We start from the raw sequence: 23,631 nt of genomic DNA, 5'->3' as shown, positions 1-23,631 counted from the left end.
ACTGACGTCCATAAATGGATGTTTCTTTCTCTTTATCGTAAGAACACATTCCCATTTAAACAAATGGGATAGAAGTCATTTTCCTGCCATGTGCCCACACAGTAATGTAAACATGTGGTCCTCGAGTCAGTATAATGTAATCATGCTGTCTAGTGAACACCGCAAAGGGTGATGTCCAACAAGAGATATCAAATAAAGTCATGTCTAACTGTGGGGATTTTAAAATGGCCACCCAGTGAGAGTCTTATGTCATTTAACCACACAATTGATACTAATTTATAATGATGCTATCATTCAAACACTTCAAACCTTAAAGGTGCCCTTAGTATTGGTTTGTTTATGTTGTGCAAATGTAATAGTTTCCCTTTATCTGTCTGTTCGTGGAGGAGGAACAGTTAGAGATAGGGCTATCTGAACCTCACTGAACACTCACTCTATAGCGTCAAAACAAGACCGGATGGAGCGTGGAGGAGGAGACAGGTTATGTCTTTGAGAGGAAAAGGACACATATCACTGTTATCTGACTCTATTCTCTTTATTAGACACATTAATCTCTCTGACACTAGGCACTTCCTTCATAAAGTCTAGTCTAAGACAAGTTCTAGACTAAATATGGGTTTTTGCTGACACATCGCCACCCTTGTGAAAAAGAAGTGAAATAAAACGCCACTTAAAGAGAGTATACATTCATGACTACACTTAAGTACACTTTGTAATCATGTCAAATTAAAAAGTACATTTTAAAACTCCTTTTAATAAAACGTTGTCATGCTTTAAATAAGTACACTCATTTTGATGTGTAGACTACTAAAGCACATGTAAAGTTGCTTGATTATACTTTTGAATGTTTTAAATTTAGTGTTCAATTCAATATTACATAATGTAAATTGCAACTTCATCTTTACAAATATTGTAATTACAAATATATTGAAATAAATGACATACAAGGTTAATAGAAATGACATTAAACTATACTTTAGTGCACCATGAATGCTTGTATATTCGGCAGTACACTTTAACCATATTTCAAGGACCATAGAAGTAATTATAAGAATTACATATAAATACGTACTTAAGTTATACTAACTGTAAGTGGGTCAAAAAAGCACTCTAATGTGCATCTTATAGCATTTAATATCAATTTAATTTATAATACAAGTGTATTCTTTTTAAGTATATTATTTTCGTATTAAGTGTTCTATAAAATTTGTGAAAGTGTACTTCTCAGAAGGTTTGAAATTCCTAAAAAAATTAACAAAGAGTTATTCATTACGACATTATTTACAGCATGTGTTAAAATTCAGCTACTAATAGAATTGGTCTCTGAGACATTGATTATATGTAATTTGGGCATAATTGTTGATCATCAGAGATAAATGCACGTAGTTTCAGGCCAGTCTGAAGTCATGGCTCTGGAATGGAGCATAGACTTCCCTCTGTCTCTTATTTAAGGAGCCTTAAAATATCTTTAAATGAATGAGGCCTATTGAACACTCAGCTTCCCTCTGCATGACAACAAGACTCAGATGCCTTTTAAATATGTACCATAAATTTGTCTGACAGTTGAAAAACTCTACAATACATGGCATGCCCTATGGTCTTGGGTGTGCTTTGAGACTACAGCTGAGTCTGGTTTTTATTGGTTTGAAGCAGATTCTTCGCATCATTCCAACAGTATGTGAAAATACATTTAAAAGGGAAGCTGCAGGTAGGTGAGTTTGGGCCAAACTATTGAACCAACAACCTCCTGACACTAAGCAGTGTAAGCATCATTTCATTCCGCTGTTTTATATCAGTGTGGCTTTGAGCTTCATAGTTAGATGGTTGCTAGTTCGTTCCTCTTTAATCTATGCCTCTGTTGTCTAGTTTCATTGTTGTTTTAGCGGTCAGTGTCGTCTGGGACATTTCTGGCTTTTGCAGTTACAAATGTGCGTCTGTGTTTTTGTTCTCTGTTTTAGTTGGGTATTGTTTTTTGTTTTAGACATAGCCAAAGGCCTAACAGACAGCCTTCTGACCTTTCTGCGAGGGCTGAACAGACTGCACACTGCGTCAGGACATCCCTTTTAGTTGGAAAGATACTATTGTTCACTTTATATGAAGTCCCCAAGTATGAAAAGGACACTTATAAACACTTTAAATTTTAAAGTTAATTTTTAGTTTATTTAAAGGTGAAGTGTTTACGTCAGCACTAGTCTCAACGATCAAAGTGGCAAAAATCAATATCGTTCAAAAAGATTTTTTTGAATGCTTATATTTAGCAAAGATGCATTAAATTGATCAAACATGACAGTAAAGACATTTATCTTGTAAAATATAAATATATAATGTATAAAAGCTGTTATATTCATCATGAAATCCTGAAAGGGTATCAAATTTTCTAAACAAAAATATGAAGCAGCACAACATTGATAATAATAATTGATAAATAAATGTCTCTTGATGTTACATCTTCCCTATGCTTGCTCCTGGACTTATGTTAAAGTGTTTCCTGTTTCTTGTGCCATGGTTGTAGTCCTTTTGTTAATTGGTTCCCCTGTTCATTAGTCTTGATTGTTCCCAGGTATGTCTTTAGATAGTTAGTCCTTTTGTATTTAAGCCCCAGTGTTTCCTGTGTTCTTTGTCAGGTCTTGTTTGTTTGATTTTCTCAGTTCTGCTCCAGGTTTGCTCCTTGTGTTCCCTGGTGTTGTTTTCATTCATTCATTCATTCATTCATTCATTCATTCATTCATTCTTATTCGGATCCAGCTCTCATTCGCTTTTTTTAGTTCGCCTTCGTTGCACTTGAACGGCAAATAAGTTTAAAGAAATAAATTCATCATGTCTGTGTGAAACTTTTCTCTCAGCTCCTGTCATAGTACAGGCATTACAGGAATGGATAAAATGAAACTGCGCAAGCTTTCTTAGTTATTATTAACTGTTGTTACTCATTACCCTTTGTCCTCCGGTGATTTGATTTGGAAAACCTCATTCCTTCACGCACAAAAACACACTCCTGAGTGCATATACTTAAAACCTTTTTCTCAGGTTGTGTTGGAAGCAGACAAATGCTAATCAGGTGATCATTGTCTCAGGCTAGCTGGAAAATGTTTTCCAGGTAGTGGAGGAAAAGGTCTTTTTCTTTTTTTTTGTGGGGAAAGCGTGGGGTGGAACAGGATAGAACACAATACTCCTCTCATCATCTGCTGCAATCATCAACTATTTAGCAATAAACTGATACTGGCCAGTCTTACACTTATTGTTTAGGTTGCCTTGACGTTTGTGCTGCTTTTTAGTTTGTCATCTTTCCCACCTTCTGTAAGACAATGCTTCCCTATGGAGTCACTGTTTCAGGACTAACAGTGCTCAGAGAAAATAGCAGTTCCACACCTTTACCTTATTTAGTGGTTGATATTTGCTACACTATCTTCTATCCACTATTTATCCACATATTTGATAAATATTTGTATTATAAATCTGGGTTCTGCAGTGTGAATATTCGAGAGGAGGGTCTAACTTTAGTCTTTCTTCTGCTAGAGGATCATGAATCTTTCTGAGGTCTTCTTTGTGACTTGAGGCAGGAGGCTCAATGTGGCCTTTGTCTGTTGCTTGTCCAGCATCTCATATCAGACGAACAAGACAGAATGTCTCTGAAACACTTTGTCGCAGACAGTTTTGTCTTGGACTTAAAGGTTTCATGGACACACAGGGCTGTTTCAGCAGTCTGTGGGATCAGTGTGTAGGTGTGAGCAGACATACTGCCGTCATTGAACGAGACCCTCCAAAAAATGAGGTCCCCTCTTGCAAAGAGAATAATAAATCATGTATTCATTAGCTCAGTAATTTACAGACCCCCTTAACTGAATTCCTGTTATGGGTTAATGTTATGTATGTTATTAACTTTCCTTTATGGTGAAATTCCATAGCTAACTTAGTCTAACTAGTCATGCTTTGAAGGACATTTAAAGATGGTTATTAAATTTTAAGCGTGTTTCTAATTCACAGTTGCAGTTTCTTCAGTTAAGGGCTATTACCACAAATTATTATTATTTTATTTGTTTAATTCTATGGACATTTTTTTTATTTTTTATTGTATTGTATTTAGAATAGCTGCTTGCTGAAGCTAATTTTATAGCAACTATGTATGCTATATACATACAAAAATAGATAAATCATGCACTATAAAAAATATATATATTTTCACAAAATATTTTTTGTTGCTTTTTGTCATCATATGCATCTCATATTTGATCTCAAATATGTTCTTCACTGATTCTGATGCTTCAGATTATTTTAGTTAAAAATAATGAATTTCTATATTTAAATATTGATTGGGTCTGGCATTAGGGTTATGCAATAAAATCTATACATAAAATGCATTTGAAAGTTATCAAAGATAAAGTTTTAATGTTGTCTTAACACAAGAACAAATAAAAGTTTAAATATGTTAGTTTTAATTAAATCAAACCACCAACAGTTATCTATATTTGTACCTTTGGTAAGTTAAACATTTTACATTCTCATGGATATTTTTGAAAATGATCTTGTCCTCTAAACAACCAGGAAAAGAAATAAACAAATAAATTATGGTCTGTTGAGTGACACAGTTTGACCAAGCACAGCTGCAGTGTCTTGAACATGATGGAGATTCACATCAAGCTGCCACATCAGAATAACCAACAGTACAGTGACAGCCTTTGCAGCATTCTTGTCTGTTATTTTAAGGCTAAATATGCTGTGAATCAAATGTACTGTGTCATTTCATATGGCTTAACATCTGATGGCACTGAGCAATCTTTTAAACCAACCAACTCAACGTGCCATTCAACATTGTCTTCACTCTTTTTCTTTTCTCTTTCAGGGAGTGAAGAAGAGCAGTGGACCATGTGGGGGGAGAGACTGCAGTGGAGGGTGTCAGTGTTATCCTGAGAAGGGTGCGAGGGTAAGTGTTGCAGTCTTATAGCCCAGCCTAAGTGTCTTTATCCATCCAGTGCTATTGTGTTGGATTTGAAGGGCGTGTCCATCATCAAATATGAAAACATGACTAGAAATATAACACTGCTAGACTATCGATAATGCATCAATGTTTTTGAAAAAGAAACATCTAGGTGAAGCTGAAGAGTGAATGAACACCAGTAAACTGAAGCCTTTTCTCTTTCTGTGACCTCTCATCATCTGTTGTAAAAGTAAAGCTCCTTAGGGAGGGTAAAGGAGAGAGGAAATACATTCCTTAGCAAATATCAGGATATGAAGGGCCTCGCGAGTATGACTTGAGATGTCAGTTCAGTTGTCTTTTTTTCCTGCACTGTAAAGGAGCAGGAAAAGGGGTTTGATTGTTCTGTTGAGCCATATGAAGTGCCAAGTCTGCTGAGGGTAAAGTGCACTCATTCCAAAATACATTTTTTCCTTTTGTTAAACATAAATGAAAACACAAAAGGGAAGGAATTGTAGACAAACACTCCCCATTTCTGACGCACATGACACAACAGAAAAGTCATATTTCTGTTCAGTCTAACATTCTGTTATATATAAGTCAGCTTTTCACTTTGATTTATAGTTGTAATGCACGACAGGATTTACATTGTTAAACCAATTTCATTCTGATATTTTTTTGTACTATTAGCCATATACAGGGACTAAATATAAGCAACCACCCAGAATATTTACATTTGATAATTTAGCAGGTGCTTTTATCCAAAGCGATTTACAAATGAGGAATACAACAAGCAATTAATCTAAAAGTGAAATAAACATGAGAAGTGCTACTAATACAAAGTTTCAGACATCATTCAGGATAGCACACGATAGAATAGGGAAGGATTGAGGAATAGTGAGAGCATAGTTTTTTGTTTGTTCAGCAGGCTGCAGTTAAGACACAATTTCTTGAAAATTCTCAGAACCCCCTAGCAACTCCATAACAACAACCTAAAACGTGTTAGCAACTATATAGCAGCACCCTGGCAACCACCTACTGCTCTCCAGCATTGTGGTGGAAAAATTCAAAAGAGAGCAAAAATTATTCCATACAAAATTACTATCAAATTTCACAGTTTTGTTTCCTTCCAGGATCTGTCAGCATCTTACTTGAGCCAAACACACTTTTCCACTCCACTCTTTGTGTAGACCTTAGTTTGATGTATGTGTTCATAAATGATGTTTATTGGGAAAAAAACAGCCACACAGATGTCTGGACACAGTTCAAGTCTCCCACTGGGTCCCTTGTGACCCCTCCTCTGTCCGGCCTTGACATGTGAGGCCAGCAGGAAATAAACTTGAAACTAATTTGTGTAATAATGACAGGGCCGTTTATTTGCAACATTTAAGTTGAGGGATATATTTTTGGCCAGAGGAACTGTGGACATTTTAAATGATTATTTCTATGGCCTAATACAACTTGAAGTGTTTATTTGTACAGGAAAAAGTAATACATCTACAGTAGTTTGATGATTTAGATTTATTCACAGCGGTATTTTATCAGAGAAAAATAGTCAAATGAATCGTATAGGATCATCCAATGGTTCATATTAAACACAATAAATTGTCTAACAAATTTTATGAATGTAACTGTACTGGCACTGCACAGCCTAACTGAATCCCTGAGGGTTTTGTTTTGTTTTGTTTTGTTTTGTTTTGTTTTGTTTTGTTTTTTGTTTTGTTTTGTTTTGTTTTGTTTTGTTTTGTTTTGTTTTGTTTTGTTTTTTTTGTTTTGTTTTGTTTTGTTTTGTTTTGTTTTGTTTGTAAGTATCACTTTTTTTTTAAATCAAAATTTTTTATATGATAAGCTTTATATTTATACACATTTATATTGTGTTCTATATAGGAACATTATGTATCTAATGTTTTGTTTGTTTGTTTTGGGTTTTTTTTGTCTGTTACTTTGTGAGGATATTTTATGAGATACTATGGACCTGTAGTGCCTGCCAGCCAAAATAACCATATTAGCAATATTCTTCATGTGAGTTAAGATTTGTTAGTTGGAAGAAGAAATGTTAACACTTTAGTGAATAAAATGATATCACCATTCACTACTCCATCACTGTTTTGAATAAGAGACACACATACAGGACAGTTAGCTTCTTTTTTTTCTTTTTTTTAGCAGGTGGTGTAATACAATACGTTTCAACAGATATTTTCGTATGATAGTTTCTTGTTGGTGGGAAAGAGGCACAATTGCTCTTATCTTTATTTTCTTTTTTTGGCTGTGGGAAAAAAGCAGATTCTCTATAAATGGATCCATGTTCCAGGTAAATAGGTTATGCATCCTGCATCTCTTTTCATAGACTTCCATGTGTCTGTGTGAGAGAGGAAGTAATGGAGTACTTGAATTCCCTGTGTCTGTCCCGGTGGAAAGATCTGTTGAACTTCTTGTTTGCTCTCATTGTCCGTTTAATCACACACTTTCTAGTCCATGCCTTTACTCTCACTACATTAAACATGGATTTATATTGAAGACTGCAACTCTATGAGATTCATTCAGCCAGCATTATTATTATTTTGATATCTTTTTTTGGAGATGTCACGTAATGTTATGGAAAAGTTTCTCTGTTTCCCTCCTTCAAACAGATACCACAAGTATTTCCCGAATGTCATCTTCATTTCCTCATGCCTCCATACTGAAAGAGACTTTTCTTCTCTGGTTTCTCAAAGGTCTTTTTTATTTCCTTTAAATATCACCCCTTCTGTCTTCCACTTTGCCTGTGCCCTTTCCATATTCAGCTGTAGAGTCTTGGAAAAAGCACATAGACAAAGAGCACATAGACAAACAAAAGAAGCTTTGTGGACAGGGAGAAGCACAAGATGCAACTAGGACAACTAGGCAACACTGAGAGATTTTTTTTTATTTCTTAGTTGGGTGGGTGCGATCTAACAACTGCAATTAATCTCATGGATACAGAAAAGCATTGCCCCCACATACAAGAGACTACAGTCCTGTCTCTGTTATTGCTAGTGTGGGACAACATCGAGATCTATATATCTGTCTGTCTATCCATCCATCAATCCATCCGCCCACCCAGCAGTTGACAACTGCAAAGTATTTACAGAACACCAGCCTACAGCCATCAGACTTTAAATCTCTCTTTAAAATGCACAAGTATGCAAAATACACACAGCCTTAATAACTTTCAGACTTCATGGCTTTTTCCAACTTTAAAAAAAAAAAATATATATAGACTGGCCAAAACCCTGTTAGTGCATTGTTAGTGCATTGTTAGTAAATTGTTGTTTCACTGGAAACACAAACCCTAACGACTTCATTGAAAAAGTTTCCATAACAAATTCCTAATGGTGAATGCTTATCCTGCCCTCTTCTTCCTTCCTGTCAAGGGTTTTGGATTTTTGCATTTTTGTCTCCTTTAAGGACATATTATATATTGTTTTGACATTTCCTGTCTTGACAAACATTCCTCTCTATTTAAATGCTAGTGTCAAAGAAGAAAATGTGGAGGTCAGAATAGATTCATAGGCCTTTAGCTTCCATTAAACTACACAATATACTAGAAAGTAAAAAAAAAAAGTAAAAAAAAGTGACCTTGAGTTGTAAAAATGTATTTATGATAACTTTTGTCTAATATGTCATAACAACTTAATTGCATTCACAGTACAGTAGTAAACCCTATATTCCAGCCATTTTAGATATATGTGGTCTACTAAGGCTATATGATAAAGTTGCCCCTGTTTTACTAAAGGCCATGGCTCTTTTGTTTTAGTCTCAACACAGGAATTAGACCTGTAGTTTCCACTCGGCAGTCTAAACAGTGATCTAAGAGTAATCAACATGAGTGACTTGAAAGGAACCAAGCTGAAGGCCGCTGAAAAGATGCACATGAGGTTTGACGTATGTTCGAAACATCTGTTTGCCTGTCTGAGTAGAGGCACATTTCCTGTAAAGGAAGTCTTGCTTTGGAGTGATTCACAATCAGTCAGTCAGTCTCATCCTATCATATCTTATCTGTCTACAATGTGAAGAGCTTTATTGCAAGGTGCGGGTGCACCACAGAAAGACAAGCTTGTATAAAGATCAGGGTCAAAAATGACATTATTATTATTAAAACTATATATATATATATATATATATATATATATATATATATATATATATATATATATATATATATATATATATATATATATATATTTTTTTTTTTTTATTTTTTTATTTTTTTTTTTTTTATTTTTTTTTTTTTTATTATTATTATTATATTTTTTATAATAATAATAATAAGATTGATTAGATTTAAATAGATTTTCCATTTTTAAGCATCAGTTTGCCTGTCAAATAACCCCTTTTTCTCTGTGACATATAAGTAAAGTTTTTTTTTAAATAGGGCAAGGAATTATTCCCGCTTTCGATCAGTCACTCCTTTTCTCTCCCTTTCTTTTTGGGAGATAACAATAATCTAGTTCTTATACAGGAAGGAACAGTTTAGTCTCTCATGTCTTCATAGTGAATAGAATCAGGTCATGTTATCTCTCTCTCTCTCTCTCTCTCTCTCTCTCTCTCTCTCTCTCTCTCTCTCTCTCTCTCTCTCTCTCTCTCTCTCTCTCTCTCTCTCTCAGGCTCTCTCCCTGCTCAGGCCCTTCTGTCCACAGGCTGCTAATTTTCAGCTGCCATATGAAATGTCACCACGGGTTTTAGCACAGTGAAGTCTTACATTTTTGGAAACAATCTATATGTATAGATTTTATTTGGAGAATGTATCTAGTTCAGTTATGATACTCTAGAGGATGCAATCTGCAAGCAATCACTTCATTACCGCATGGCGCAAGCTGATTGGCCTCTGCTGATCCTGCAGCCAATGGGTTTGTTCAACATTTAAATAGTCTGGTTCATTGTTTGCTAAGTTCCTCTGAAACCCTCCACCTCCCCAGCTCCACCTGCCTAGATCTGCTACGGGATTTATGAATAACTATTTATGCAGCAGCAGCAGCAGCATATCTTACATGCTCACAGCAGCTTTTCTGTGTATCTATTAGCAGTAGCAAGTCCTTACTTGCTCTGCAGCTGCAGCATAGCAGATCAAGTCCACCAAGACCAAATACATTAATATCGCCATATTCAATAACATGCTAAAACTATTCCGAGAGCTGTTGTGATTGAAATATGTATAGAATATATACACTACCATTTGGGGTCAGTAAGATTTTTATTAAGATTCTTTTATTCTTCAAGGATGCATTAAATTGATCAAACTTGATAACAAAAGACATTTATAATGTTCTTCTCACTTTCTATTCATCAAAATAATCCTGACAAAAAATAGCTACTACAAAAATATTAGGCAGCACAACTGTTTTCAACATTGATAAAAAGAAGAAATGTTTATTGAGCACCAGATCAGCATATTAGAATGATTTTTGAAGGATCATGTGACGCTGAAGACTGGAGTAATGATGCTGAAAATTCAGCTTTGCCATCATAGGAATAAGTTGCATTTCAAAATATATTCAAATAGAAAAGAGTTATTGTAATAGTATTTTGTATTGCTGTTTGTAATGATTTTTTTTGTTTTGTTTTTTTTTGCAGTCCTGGTGAGAATAAGAGACTTTTTTTAAAAACATTAAACCATTTTACTAACCCTAATATTTTGAACTGCTGTGTCAGTTATCTGTTGTAATATAATATGGATAGTCAGATGTTCACATAAGAAAAGGCCTGCTGGATCCAATACCAAATGAAAAAAAAAAAAAAAAAAAAATTGCATTCTTACATGCCAATCTTCACCAATCCAGCAATTACAAAAAAAAAAAAAAAAAAAGATTGTTGCAATATATGTAAGAGAAGGAGAGATTCCGTGTCGTGAATAACTTAATAGGTATTAAACCGGATTGGGAAAATCCATATAAATTATTTGTTTAGCAGTTGGTAGCTCGACAACACTGTTCCCTATCAAATCCCCCTCAATCCCCTCAACGATGTCTGCAAGTTGGTGACACACAAATCAATTTTTTTTTCATGACTGCTAATGATACTGGCATCTTCTGGAATCTACAAATGATCCAGTGGAAGAATTGAAATGACAGGATAATCTTTTTGTGGCTTAGTTTGGTGGCCAAATCAACAATGGATCCTTTCCCTCAATTGACTATTGTGTGTAAGACTCAAGAATCAAGCTGCGGGCCTTCAGTCCACCCACGTTTGGATCTCTGCCCTGGTTGTCCAGTTGCTCTGCTGGTGAGCAATGTTTTAGCACAGCTGGGACAGGAGTGGGTGGCAGGTCATTTTGTGAGAGAGAAGACATGAAGCGTGCTGTATGTACCAAACAGCTACTGGATGAACCAACACAGATAGTTTTGATTCTAGTTAAAGCTTGTGGGCGTTTGACAGTTGACTTGTTTTTTATGTAATATTAGAACTAGTGAGATGTTGCTAGTGGGATGTGAGACCGTGATAGTGGTATCGTACAAATTGCGAAATGATTGAAATACCTGTTTTCTTTGTGCAGTATTGTCGGTCCCATAGCCTGAAAAGTCCGATGGGCAAACGGTGGGGGGAATTCTTTGTTCCGCTAAGTTTGGGAATGTACCATTGTTAATAGGGAATGGGAACACAGCCTAGTTGCCTCTGATACATTTCCTGTTCAATGCAATGTAAATTATATATTTTATTACGAAAGTTGATTGTTTAATCTTAACGCTATGACCAAATCTTTCTTCTAGACTTGATATGTATGGGAAAATATGTTAACTGTTGTGTGTCTCTCTCCCCATGGGGTAATGGTGCTGGCCACCAGTATAAATGTGCATGTCTGTTTAATGGAGTTGGTCTGTGTTTTGTTCAGCCCGATCTCATCCCAAGGCGTCATATACTGACGCTTTTGACATTTCGTCTACATCCAACGCACATGGCACCCTTTAGCGTCAATATGAGACGCAGATAGATATGGGCCAGAAGGCGCCTCCTAGCGGTCTAACCCTAACCCTACCCCAGACCTAAACCTAACCATAACCGAACAAAGCTCTGTGCGTGTCATATTGACGCTAAAGTGTGCCATGTGCGTTGGATGTAGACGAAATGTCAAAAGCGTCAGTATATGATGCCCTAGGATGAGAATGCGTTGGTTTTGTTGCTGCAATGGAGAGTGTGGCCTGAGGGCTGCAGTATTTTGATGATTTTTTTTTTTTTTTTAGGAAATTATTTTTGTAAAGTTTGTATTTTTCAATATTGCTTTGAATCGAATTTGGTTGTTGTTGTTTCACAACACGACCACTTGTCATGAACGTTTTATATACATGCACAGTCTCTGGCAACTTCTCTTCCTTTGTAGACATGTCTATCAGTGCTTGCTCACTTTGCACTTGTTCTCTTTACAGCTTAGCCTCTCCTTAAGTTCAGGAACAGAATCCACAGACAATGATGTATATCTCATGTGTTTGCCATTTCTTTTGACCAAAGATTCATTCACAAATTCAAATGATTCAAATTCTAATGTTTTGCTCAGAAGGACATACCTGGCAGTGTGGAGGAAAATGCTAATTAACCTTTTATCTGTTTATTTTTTTTACAACTTCATTGTCAAGACAACAGAACACACTAAAAAATATATTTAAACAGCTTTACAGCTCAAATAATTCACAATTTTGAATGAGTAAATAGAACATTTCTGCTTTTAATTTCTCTAGAAATTGGTCCAATTTACTCCCATTGTAAGTGCCTTACAGTAAACGAGAGACGAGCCAAAATAATTGTTTCGTGGTCATCAAAATGATGTCACAAATGCAGTCGACTAAGCTTAACATAACGAGAGGGTTACTTAAAATTCCTGTTGTGGAAAAAAGTTACATGAATTTAACTTGTTGGCACTCAAACGTGTGGTACTGTAACCATCATCACTCCATCAGCCTTGAACTATTCTAAGATTAAAAAAAAAACATGTTACTTAAAGTGACATAAACATTTCATGGTTTCCTCAAAGGAAACTTGATATTTCCAGCTCAAGAGGTGTTTGCTTTTATAAACCAGGTCTTTGAATCCCATGTCTGTTAGGAAATGAAAGGTAATGTGTCCGTATGATGTTATTGATTGTCTGGTGGAGCTCTTCCCATAGCACAGTCCCCCAGCTTCGTTCTCACTTATATTACAGCTGGATCCTGTCTGCACTCATAAGCCGAGCCTCAGAGGGTTCATTCCTGAATCTTGAGTCAACGGCGCAGGTGCCTCAAAAAGTGAGGGGCCCAACCAGGCCTCCCAACACACGTGAATCTCATGCGCTCACATAGACGTGCTAATGGAGGCAACTGTGTAAACACAAGGCATTTGGAAAACAGAATGAACCAAAAACCGATGGGAGGAAAAAATTTTCACCCACAATCTGTTTACTCGCTGCATTGTTTACTGTAATATCTTTCATGTCTTTCTTTAGCTCTGGATTGAATTACTTGATGCAATGTGAGGCATGTGTGGCAACACTTGGGCCGGACACCATAAGATGATCTATCTGGGCCAATTAAAGCCAAATCTAAACACATTAAAAGTATAATAAACACAGGATATCAGTGTAGCTGATCTGTGTAGAGTACATCCTCTGATGGACTTACTATGGCTGGACAGTTTCTTTCTTTCTTTCTTTCTTTCTTTCTTTCTTTCTTTCTTTCTTTCTTTCTTTCTTTCTTTCTTTCTTTCTTTCTTTCTTTCTTTCTTTCTTTCTTTCGAATAGTACTGCTGACAAGTGGTTCAACATCTGCTGATGCAGATGTTGGCCTGTGTGTTGATGCTGCTGATGCTTTTTTTCCCCTTTCTTTTTACTTAAGGTCAGTTCAGTTATGCAGGAAGTTTTTTTTTAAGGAACAGGTCCAAAATAAAAATAAAAACAGCTAGGCCCACTAGACTAACTCAATTAGCCCCTTTAACTTTAAAACACAATTATAATAATAATTATAATAATAATACCTTGGCATCCACTGTATGCTTCATTTTTTCATGACATGGCAATTTTGATTTTGTAAATGGTTAGTTAGAATGATATCTGAAGGGTCATGTGACACTGAAGACTGGAGTAATGATGCTGAAAATACAGCTTTGTCATCATAGTAATAAATTACTTTTTCTATAGGCCATCTATAGGTGAATTGCACGATGTTAAATATAATTCTCATTTTCAGATTAATATTTAATTTTGACTCCCACATGCATTATTATTTAGCTCTGGGTTCTGAGGTTAAGAGGATGTGTTTGAAAATGGAGCAGGGAAATTCGGTTCGGTTATAATGGCTGAACACCTCTGGCACTTTATTTAGTCACCTATTTCAGAGAGAGCAGCTATTTTTAGCACTGATGTCAGCACCACTGTGAATAAACACAGTGACCACAAAGAGTCTTTGGGTCTTAACACAAAAATAATGATATGAATGTCAATGCGTTTCAATGCCACGCCAATTTCTTTTTTTCTTTTTTTTTTAAATGATAACATAATCAACATACTGTTCAAAATTAAGGAACGTATTTGTCCACTTTGTGGTTGTCTAGTGTTAGTGGAGCATGTTCGTAATGTGATGAACTACACCTGTGATTACTTGGATGGGACACCTGTGTGAACTTAGAACTGAACTAAGAACTCTTCTGTGGAAGTCTCAGGACCAAAAAATGTTTGACCAATCATTGCATTCGGTCCAAATGCAATGATTGGAGGGTGGGAGGGTGAGATCTCATGCTTTCAAAGCTAGCTTGCTATTGTTAGCCTCTCCGAAATTACCTGCCCTACCTTTAATGTAAAATTGTTCCAAAAATTTGTATTTTGTTGGTTGGGATGACTCTTGGTTTGATACTTTGTATCTAATACAATGTCATTCATATTGTTTGAAGTGTGGCTAAAATTTACAAATATTTTTGGGCCACTGTAAATGTTTTGCTTAAACATGGTATCAGACAAGGATGACACTTCAAATTTTGACATTATCAGACACCCACTTAGTGTATCTCTCTGAATCTATCTCTCCACCATCCTGTTTGGATTCCTTCCTTCCTTAAGGGAGATATCTGTTACTAAACCAACAGTATGAACCATGGCAACCACTCCAGCCCATTAGCCCAGTTAGCAACACTGTGTAAATACTATGGGGAAAAGATAGAGAGCGCATATGAAAAAAGGATTGGGGGTATATGTGCTGTATCTGTGTGGGAGCAGTCCCAGAGCCTCCCGTGTATTTGGACGATCGCTTTTTCCCAAGGACCGGAGATATTTCATTGTGAAGATTAGTCATAGACTAAATAAAATCAGCTCCAGTGGGAGGTTAAATGAACTGCAACCCCTGACGTGGTCTCCAAATATACCCCCGGATGAGCATGAAACATTAGTGACATGAAGCAACTGTAGTGTTTAACATAGAATACATTATCTGTTTGTCAGAACACCATGTATGGAAGTTTTGCTGGGGCTCTTATGCTGAATGGTCAAATTAACATATCCAGTTAGTATATTGCAGAATGTATCGAAAATACAGATGTGTATGGAGAGGTTTACAGATGTACCTGTTTTCATTAATTCTACCAGGCTCACCTGCCTGTGTGATTTATGACATATTTTCTTTTGCTTTCTAATTTCAATATCTGATCTAGAGTTGCCATGGTACCAATAGACAATATTTAGATAGACCAATAGACCATTCATCGCTACCTAATCCTGTCCAGTAGGTGTCAGAAACCAACTGGCAATAAAACAGCAGAAGAAGCAGGTGAATCTTTCCACCATCTACTGGACTGGAGTATGACACACTGGATTTGAAATGACATGACGGGTTAGTAAATTATGACAAACTTCACTTTTTGGTGAAGTAAACACTTTAATGTTCTCATAATATACATTGCACATAACCTAATTTCTCAAAGAGTCTGAAAACGGTTTGTTTGAAGATTGAGTTTCTCTAAATCCCTCCTTGCCGCCAGCCTACTCTGCTCTGATTGGTCAGACGGCCCAATCTGTTGTGATTGGTCTATCGCTTACAGCATGAGTCGGAAACCAAATGCTTATTACCATATATAAATTTCAGCTCCGGAGGCTTCCTCAGTGCTCTATTCGCAGTAATGCGAACGATGGCGTTGGTTTTTGCGTGGTTTCAGCGTGAGACCTCCTCCTTTTGAAGTGCATGAAAAGTGTATTTGCAGTGCTGAAAACAGAATCTTCTTGACATTTCGACAACACAAACCAAACTTGTCCAGGCCTCAGCAACAGCTACAGTGTTTGAGGGCAGGTCAAAGTACATGCCATGCACAGGCAGCCAAGGAAGACATAGACTGGCATTATGCAAATTTGGGTTACACTTTATTTTAAGGTGTCATTGTTACAGTGTAATTATATATTTAAGTACTGTGTAATATTAAGGAACTACATGTACTTACTATAGGGTTAGGGTAGGATTAAGATTTGGTTGAGGGTTAATTGCATGTAATTATGCATCATTTACTGTTATTACTATGGTAAGTACCTGTAACATATGTAACAAAGACACTGTAAAATAAAGTGTTACCCAATTTTGTTACAGGAAGTGAGAATGGGATTGCTGACGACTCATTTCAGCAGTTCAGAATATATTATATATTTTAGGAGACAATAACTTTGTTTATCGTGCAGTTTGATCATTAAAACTTTGCTGACTTTTTACATTCTCTAGCAGCTATATTATACACTTCATGAAAGGTAATATTCGTAAATAAATAAATAAATAATAATAAATACATATATATATATATATATATATATATATATATATATGTATTTAGTTACAGTATAAAATAATCCCTCTCAAAAAGGAGATGAACCAACATGTGTCCTAATGAAGAACTGTGTCTGTGAGCTGTATTCTGTGGCAAAAGTTGAATAAGAACATGAAGCACACGATTCAGTTCAATCTGTGAGCATTTATGACACTACCTTTGACCTGTAACCCTTGGCCTAAAGCTCCAAAGTGACTCAATTGGAATCAGATCCAGGAGGATTTTCCCATCATCCAAGCACACTGACCTGCACGTTCTGGCCTTAAGAATGTTTATTTGTTTGTGTTTTAGAGGGTAAAAGTCACTCTTTGGTCTTATTTCCCATAGGTTTTTTAGTTTTTTTTTGTTAAAGGGCTTTGCTGAATGCTCCCCATGGAGATTAGGCACTCAGAGCAGATTTAATGTATGGTCTTTTGGCACAGCAGCCATTAATAGCAGAGATGCTTTCCATTTTTGTTCATTCTGTTTTAATACTAGAATGACCCTCTAAATGACACATAAACAGCATCAGCAAAATATGTGAATGTAAAACATTCAGTGGTGGACTGTGAATCCATAATACCGTGGGAACAGAGTTTTAATTGAGCTATTTTTATTTATTTTTTTACTCAATGGACTCCCAAAGAGATCAGCATGACTGTATTTGGGTCTGCATGTGTGTATACAATTCTGTACAGTTGTTGGCATGGCATTAACAGTGCACATACACACATAGATGCACATGGAGGTCTGGACTTCCTCACACTATTTCACCAGCTCTCTCTATCTCTCTCTCTCTCTCTCTCTCTCTCTCGCCCAGTCTGTCTGTGTGTTTACTGGCACCCATTAGGGGAAGTTGAGAGAATGAAGCTCACATTTACCTTTTAAAGCCTAAGACAGTGTGCTGGGCAGAGTTCTGTGTAAGTATCTCACTGCACAGCCGGATGAGGTTACTCTCAGGTTCACATCTTCATGAAATTTATTTGCTACACCCTTTGATCATGCTGAAATATGTTCTATCTTCAGCCAAAACGTCTAACCAAAGAATTGTATCTGATTTGTTGAGTCAGATGTCACCTCACTGGCATGACATCACTACCATGCTTCGCATTACATGACCTGCCCACTGTTTACTTTGTATGGATCTGCACTTCACTAATGACGTTATTCTTTATTAGATACCTTACATCAGTGCTTAGTATCCAAATGACACAAGACTAACTGATGTCAAACAAATGAAAATAAATTTAAACAACAGTCCCAAGTCATTATACAGTAATTGCGTAAAGGCACACACAAGGATTTGAATCTTTTAAATGCCAAGTCTTCTGGCATCTGCCTCTCTCTTGTATAAATACATCCACAGTCACTGGACCTTCCCAATGATGGGAAACAGTGAGGGTTGGTAAAGAGGTATTCAGTAGCTGGGATTGTGTCCAGCCGTGTGCCTCTGATGCTGCTTCTGTGCAGACCAAAAATAAGACAGACTCAAATTGTGTAGAAAAAAATATTAAGTATTTTTGAGATTTTCAGAGATGGATGACTGCACATTATTTAAACAGTGCAGACATTGCTGATTATATTTGTGAAACAAATATTTGAAAAGTTTTTCTGACCCTGCATCCTAGCTTTGCTCAAGTTTGAGGCCTTGATAAAAACATAACAGCAATGCAAGGCAAATATAAACACATATTTCACTCAGTAATAAACATTCTGCATCATTTACTTGCCTTCATGTCAGTCCAAACCAGTATGACCTTCGTTCTTCTGTAAAACAAAAACCAAATTCCATAAAATGGCAGTACGCCTCACTTTTTAACACTTAATAAAGCACTCAAGAGTGTCAGCAAATAAAAATAGCATGTGGCTCGCTGAACATTTTAAAGTTTTGATGAAAAATAGTATTTTTTAATCCAATCATGACTGCTGCCATTGATCTCCTGTCCACCATGCAGCGCTTGACACTCCAGTCCAGTAGGTGTCAGAAAGGCACATTTTACATTGGTTTGCCAACTGGCATTAAAACTTCAGAAGCAGGTGAATATTTCCACCATCTACTGGACTGGAGTATGACACACTGGATTTGAAAGGACTAGAGCAGGGGTGTCAAACTCAGTTCCTGGAGGGCCACAACCCTGCAGAGTTTAGCTTCAACCCTAATTAAACACACCTGATCCAGCTAATCAAGGTCTTCAGGATTACTAGAAACTTCCAGGCAGGTGTTTTTGGAGCTGGTTGGAGATAAACTCTGCAGGACAGTGGCCCTCCAGGACTGGAGTTTGACACATGTGGACTAGAGGGTTAGTCAATTATGCCAAACTATTTTGGTGAACTACTTCATAGCTAGCTGTCAACACCCAGAACATGAAGAATCACAAAGAACATGAAAAGTGTTAGTGGCAAAGAAGAAGAAGAAAAAAGAAAAAAAAAGAAGATATATTTGGCTGGTGAATTTTGTCAGGCCATGCAGGTGATCATTTTGTTGTGGATTAGTTGAATATGTGCGCTATTGCATGAGGGATCTCTGTCAGTAACGTAACTTATAGAAGTGAAAACGCATTTGTAGATAAAAATGGCCTCAGAGCACACAGAGAAACCACATGAGAAAAGAGCACAACCCAATTTGTCTTGAACATCAAATTTGTATGTTTTATTTAATCTACTACCCTCATTTGGTTAGTATTTGGGTCATTTTCATATGTTAAGACACAATAAAATGAATTGCTTGATCCTTAAATCTCCCAATAGTGGCATGTCAATGATTCAACCCATGTCATCAAAATCTCACTATTGCCAGGCAACCAAAGTTGGCAACCTTGACATTTCTGCTCAGGTGTCTGAAGGTTCAGTTTCCAAGAACACGTAGTTCTGCTTAGCAAAAACAAATATTAGAGGGAACATTACTGACCACCCAACCCAGTCCTACGTGACCCTCCGCACCTGCTCGAGTGATTCACGTTTAGCACATGATGATGATGTCAAATGTACTCTCATGATAGGTAGTATATTATTTTTGCAGTTAATTTTGTTCTGGTCCTGCCTTAGACAATGTGTGAAAACAAATAGGGCAAGTATAGACACCTGGAGTGCAGTCTTCTCATTCACTTTTATTGTAATCAGGATAAATGACTCATGTCCCCAGACAGATGTTCTTAGTTAAGAAAAAAAGGTTTTGCCTGTTAGCAGTTACATATCTGTCTTGGGTGTTTTTAAAGGAATGTTATGGGTTTAATATAAGCTAGACACTATTTCTGTGTTCATGCTTGGCTTTATTACTGTGATGAACTTTCAATAGAATTCTATGGGTCAAGGCAATGCACTGTTCTCTTTGTTCGTTTCCCACAGCCGTGTTGTGGCCTCAAAGAGCTCTTGTGGGTAATTTGATCCAGGACTGGGGCTGGATCTATTCACTACTGCTTGGATTTCTGCCTTGGAACATAATATTACACAATCATACAAGTTGGCGAGGACATTGAAATGATCATGGATTGCTGGAATTTTCTTCGAAGGTTCTCATTTTGTGTTCCACTTAAAAAAAAAAAAAAAAAAAAACACCAGCATAAAGATTTAGAACAAATGTGGGCGAGTAAGTTATGACAGATTTTTTTTTGGGTGAACTATTCCTTTAGATATCTGGTAATATCACTTTCAGTGGCATTTTTTGCTCTGAGACCTTTCTGAACCTGCATTCCTACAGTAGTTCAGAGTGTATTCCTGATGCTCAGGCATTTGTCTGTGCTTCCTGCCTTTACTCTTCAGAGTGCTTCCCGTTTCCTGAGTCAGCCTCTCAGATTAGAGCTACTGTTTGTAGCTGATTCAGAAACGCTCACGTGCAGCTCTGTGATGCTGCATTTACTTGATCAAAATAGTAAAACTGTAATTTTGTGAAATATTATTAACATTTTAAATAACTGTTTTCTGTTTAAAAAAAAAAAAAGTAATTTATTCCTGTGGCGGCAAAGCTGTATTTTCAGCATCATTACTCCAGTCTTCAGTGTCTCATGACACTTCAGAAATCATTATAATATGCTGATTTACTGCTCAAGGATCATTTCTTATTATTTAATGTTGAAAACTTAGTGCTGCTTAATATTTTTTTGTGAAATCCGTAATGCATTTTTTTTTTCAGGATTCTTTAAATAGAAAGTTCAAAAGAACAGCATTTATTTGAAATAGATATATTTTGTAACTTTATAAATGTATTTACTGTTACTATTGATTGATTTAATGCAACCAGGCTGAATAAAAATATTAATTTCTTTAAAAAATTTCTTTTTTTTACATGTATGTATTTGTATATACATATATAAATAAGGGTATTCTGTTTTTCTTCTGTCTGCTATTTCACATCACTCACAAGCACATCATCTGTCTCCAGACCATTTTAAACATCTGGGCAGTATGTGGGACGGTTCACATGTTCTACAGCAACAGTTCCAGCTGTGTCCCCTCTTGCATCAACCACATGTACCACAAGGCTTTACTAACTACAGCGCATCATTCATACCAGAGGCTGTAGCAATCAACGATGAAAGCTCTAAGCCATTTTAAGAGTTTGAGACATTACATCAAATTACCCATGTAATTCCCACATTAAATCTTGTTTTCAGAGAAATATAATGATTTTTTTAATAAAAAAAAAAACATAATAATAGTAGAAACAAAATAATTGTCAATTAGGAATAAGAAAATAAAATAAAAAATTCCCTTTGAATTGCATTATTTCAAAATTTCTAACGACAAGATTTAATATATTATGTAATTTTCCTTCTCTTTAATTACAATGTTTAGATATTTAGATATTTGTTTTTTTGCATTAGAGTTTATATAAGTACTTTCAATATCCTGCCCTAATGCGGTGAATGAACATCAGAAAATGTCGTTTCTGATAGCTCATGGTCTCAACTTTGCATTTTAACATACAGTGTATTTTGTCTGTAAGCCAGTATTATCCTGCTATGAATCTTGCTTAGTTGCAGACAAATACATTAACATAAATGTCTGCCTCTTAATTTATTGCTATCCCACCTCCTCAACTCTTCCGTGTCTCCTGTTTTTTCCTGCAGATTGTTGGGTGATGAGGTAATGGAGGAGGTGAGGAGACACTTAACCCTTCGAATGTGGCATTACTGTTACACTCAGTGAAGACACAGGGGGTTTGCATGGGAAACATGGAAAGTTCAAGAAGGATTGAATTTAGTTAAGGCCAACAGGGTCAGCAGATTAAATAACAGAATTTAAACTAATTTTTCTTGGAGAGACTTGCAGAGAAATGAAAGGAATGACTAAACAAAAGACATGAGATTTATGCAGAGAGGAAACAATGGTGTGGGGCAGAAGCAGAGGGTAAGAGAAACAGGAAATGACCTATACTTTGAGGGCTCCACTCTGAACTGGAGAACCCTGGGAGAGTTTCACTCTCACCTGGCAAACCCAGGAGCTGTCAGTGACTTGAACTAATGGCTAATCACTTATTTCCTCCTCACACAATTGTACACTTAGGGCCATGTCTGTTTGTATTTTTCTAAATATATTAAGGGCCATTCAGCGGCACTCTCCCATTCCTCTTGTTCTCCTTTGTTTCCTTAGAGTTTTTAGACTTGTTTTGCCCGATTTCAGACTCTTGTCTTCCCTCTTTACACACAGCTGAACTTTAAAGGACAAGTGTGCTGATTTTTAACCATCTTTCAAATAAAGATTTCGCCATCATTTACTCACACTCATGTCATTCTTAACACCAAACTTTTGTTCTTTTTCATATTTACCATGTTCTTTTTGTTGGCTTGCTTTTTATTTTTCTTGACAACAAAATATGTTTTTTGAAGAATTTCCTGGCCACTCTTTTCCATATAATGAAAGTGAATAGGGACAAAATGTCAAAAAGGTGCCAATATAGTCTCTATATGACCTGTGCACTATAATCCAAATCTGCTAAAGCCTTGCGATAGCATTGTCTACTGAACAAACAGATTTAACTTAAATTTAACTTGGTTTTGACATCAAACCTGGCATGATGCAACTAAAAGTACCATATTTAAGATATGTTTTTCAAGTGAATTCACGATTTTAAGTGAATAATGACTGTCTATCTTCACACAACTTCATTTATTGTATGTCTTCAGAAGATTTGGAGGACTTCACAGTGCATAATGACAGCTCCAGTCACATCCACTTCCATTATATGAAAAAAAGGCAAACAGGTTACCGGGAGGGGACATGTTCGGTTCACTTAGTTTTGTCGTGGCCACAACATATAAACTCATGGGAACGTGATAATATGTTGTTGCCACGATATATTAATTCGTGGGAACGTCATAATAAATCGTGGCCACAAGATCATTTTTATGAGGCAACGACATTATTATGTCATGGCCACGAGATCATATGTTGAGGGAACGATATATTTTTCTCGTGGCCACGACTTCATATTTTGAGAGAACGACAACTATTTCTCGTAGCCACGAGTTATGTTGAGGGAACCCCTCTGGTCAATACTGTAACCATATACAGCAGTCGGAGATGACTGATGATATAACATTTTACATTGAATTAGGAATGTCATATAAAGATATAGAGTGGTCTCTGGCATTAAGACATGGGTACGTGAGCGAAAGACACCTGAAGCACATTCTCAAGTTGAATGGACTTTTTCGTCGAACATTTGCTGGCTTGAATGAAATACTCAACAATCAGAAATAAAGTTCATTTTAAGGCAATAAACAAAAACAAATTATGAGAAACATAAATTAACAAATAACAAAGTAAATTATGACCGGGGTAAAAGGAGGAGCCCGTATCGCGTGTGAAGATTCAGTTCCCACGTTATAAAACTGGTAGCCACGAGAAACGGATGCTGTTCCCTCAACATATTAAATCGTGGCCACGAGATACGGATGTCATTCGCTCAACATACAATCTCGTGCCCACGAGATATTATGACGTTCCCACGACTTAATATCACATTCCCA

The 23,631-nt window shown here is 36.4% G+C and overlaps 1 protein-coding gene across 1 annotated transcript in view; it reads left to right on the top strand.

Moving 5' to 3' along the window:
- col4a2 (collagen, type IV, alpha 2) overlaps positions 1-23,631 on the top strand; it is a 119,489-nt gene that overhangs the window by 41,523 nt on the left and 54,335 nt on the right. Inside the window, exon 4 of the mRNA XM_084122643.1 lies at positions 4,838-4,918. Coding sequence (XP_083978769.1) covers positions 4,838-4,918 — 81 coding nt within the window. The remainder of the gene's footprint in view (positions 1-4,837; positions 4,919-23,631) is intronic.

This window comes from Abramis brama, assembly GCF_963993115.1.
Source record: "Abramis brama genome assembly, chromosome: 8".
In the NCBI taxonomy this organism is placed as follows: Eukaryota; Metazoa; Chordata; class Actinopteri; order Cypriniformes; family Leuciscidae; genus Abramis; species Abramis brama.
This window is presented reverse-complemented; position numbering and strand designations above follow the sequence as displayed.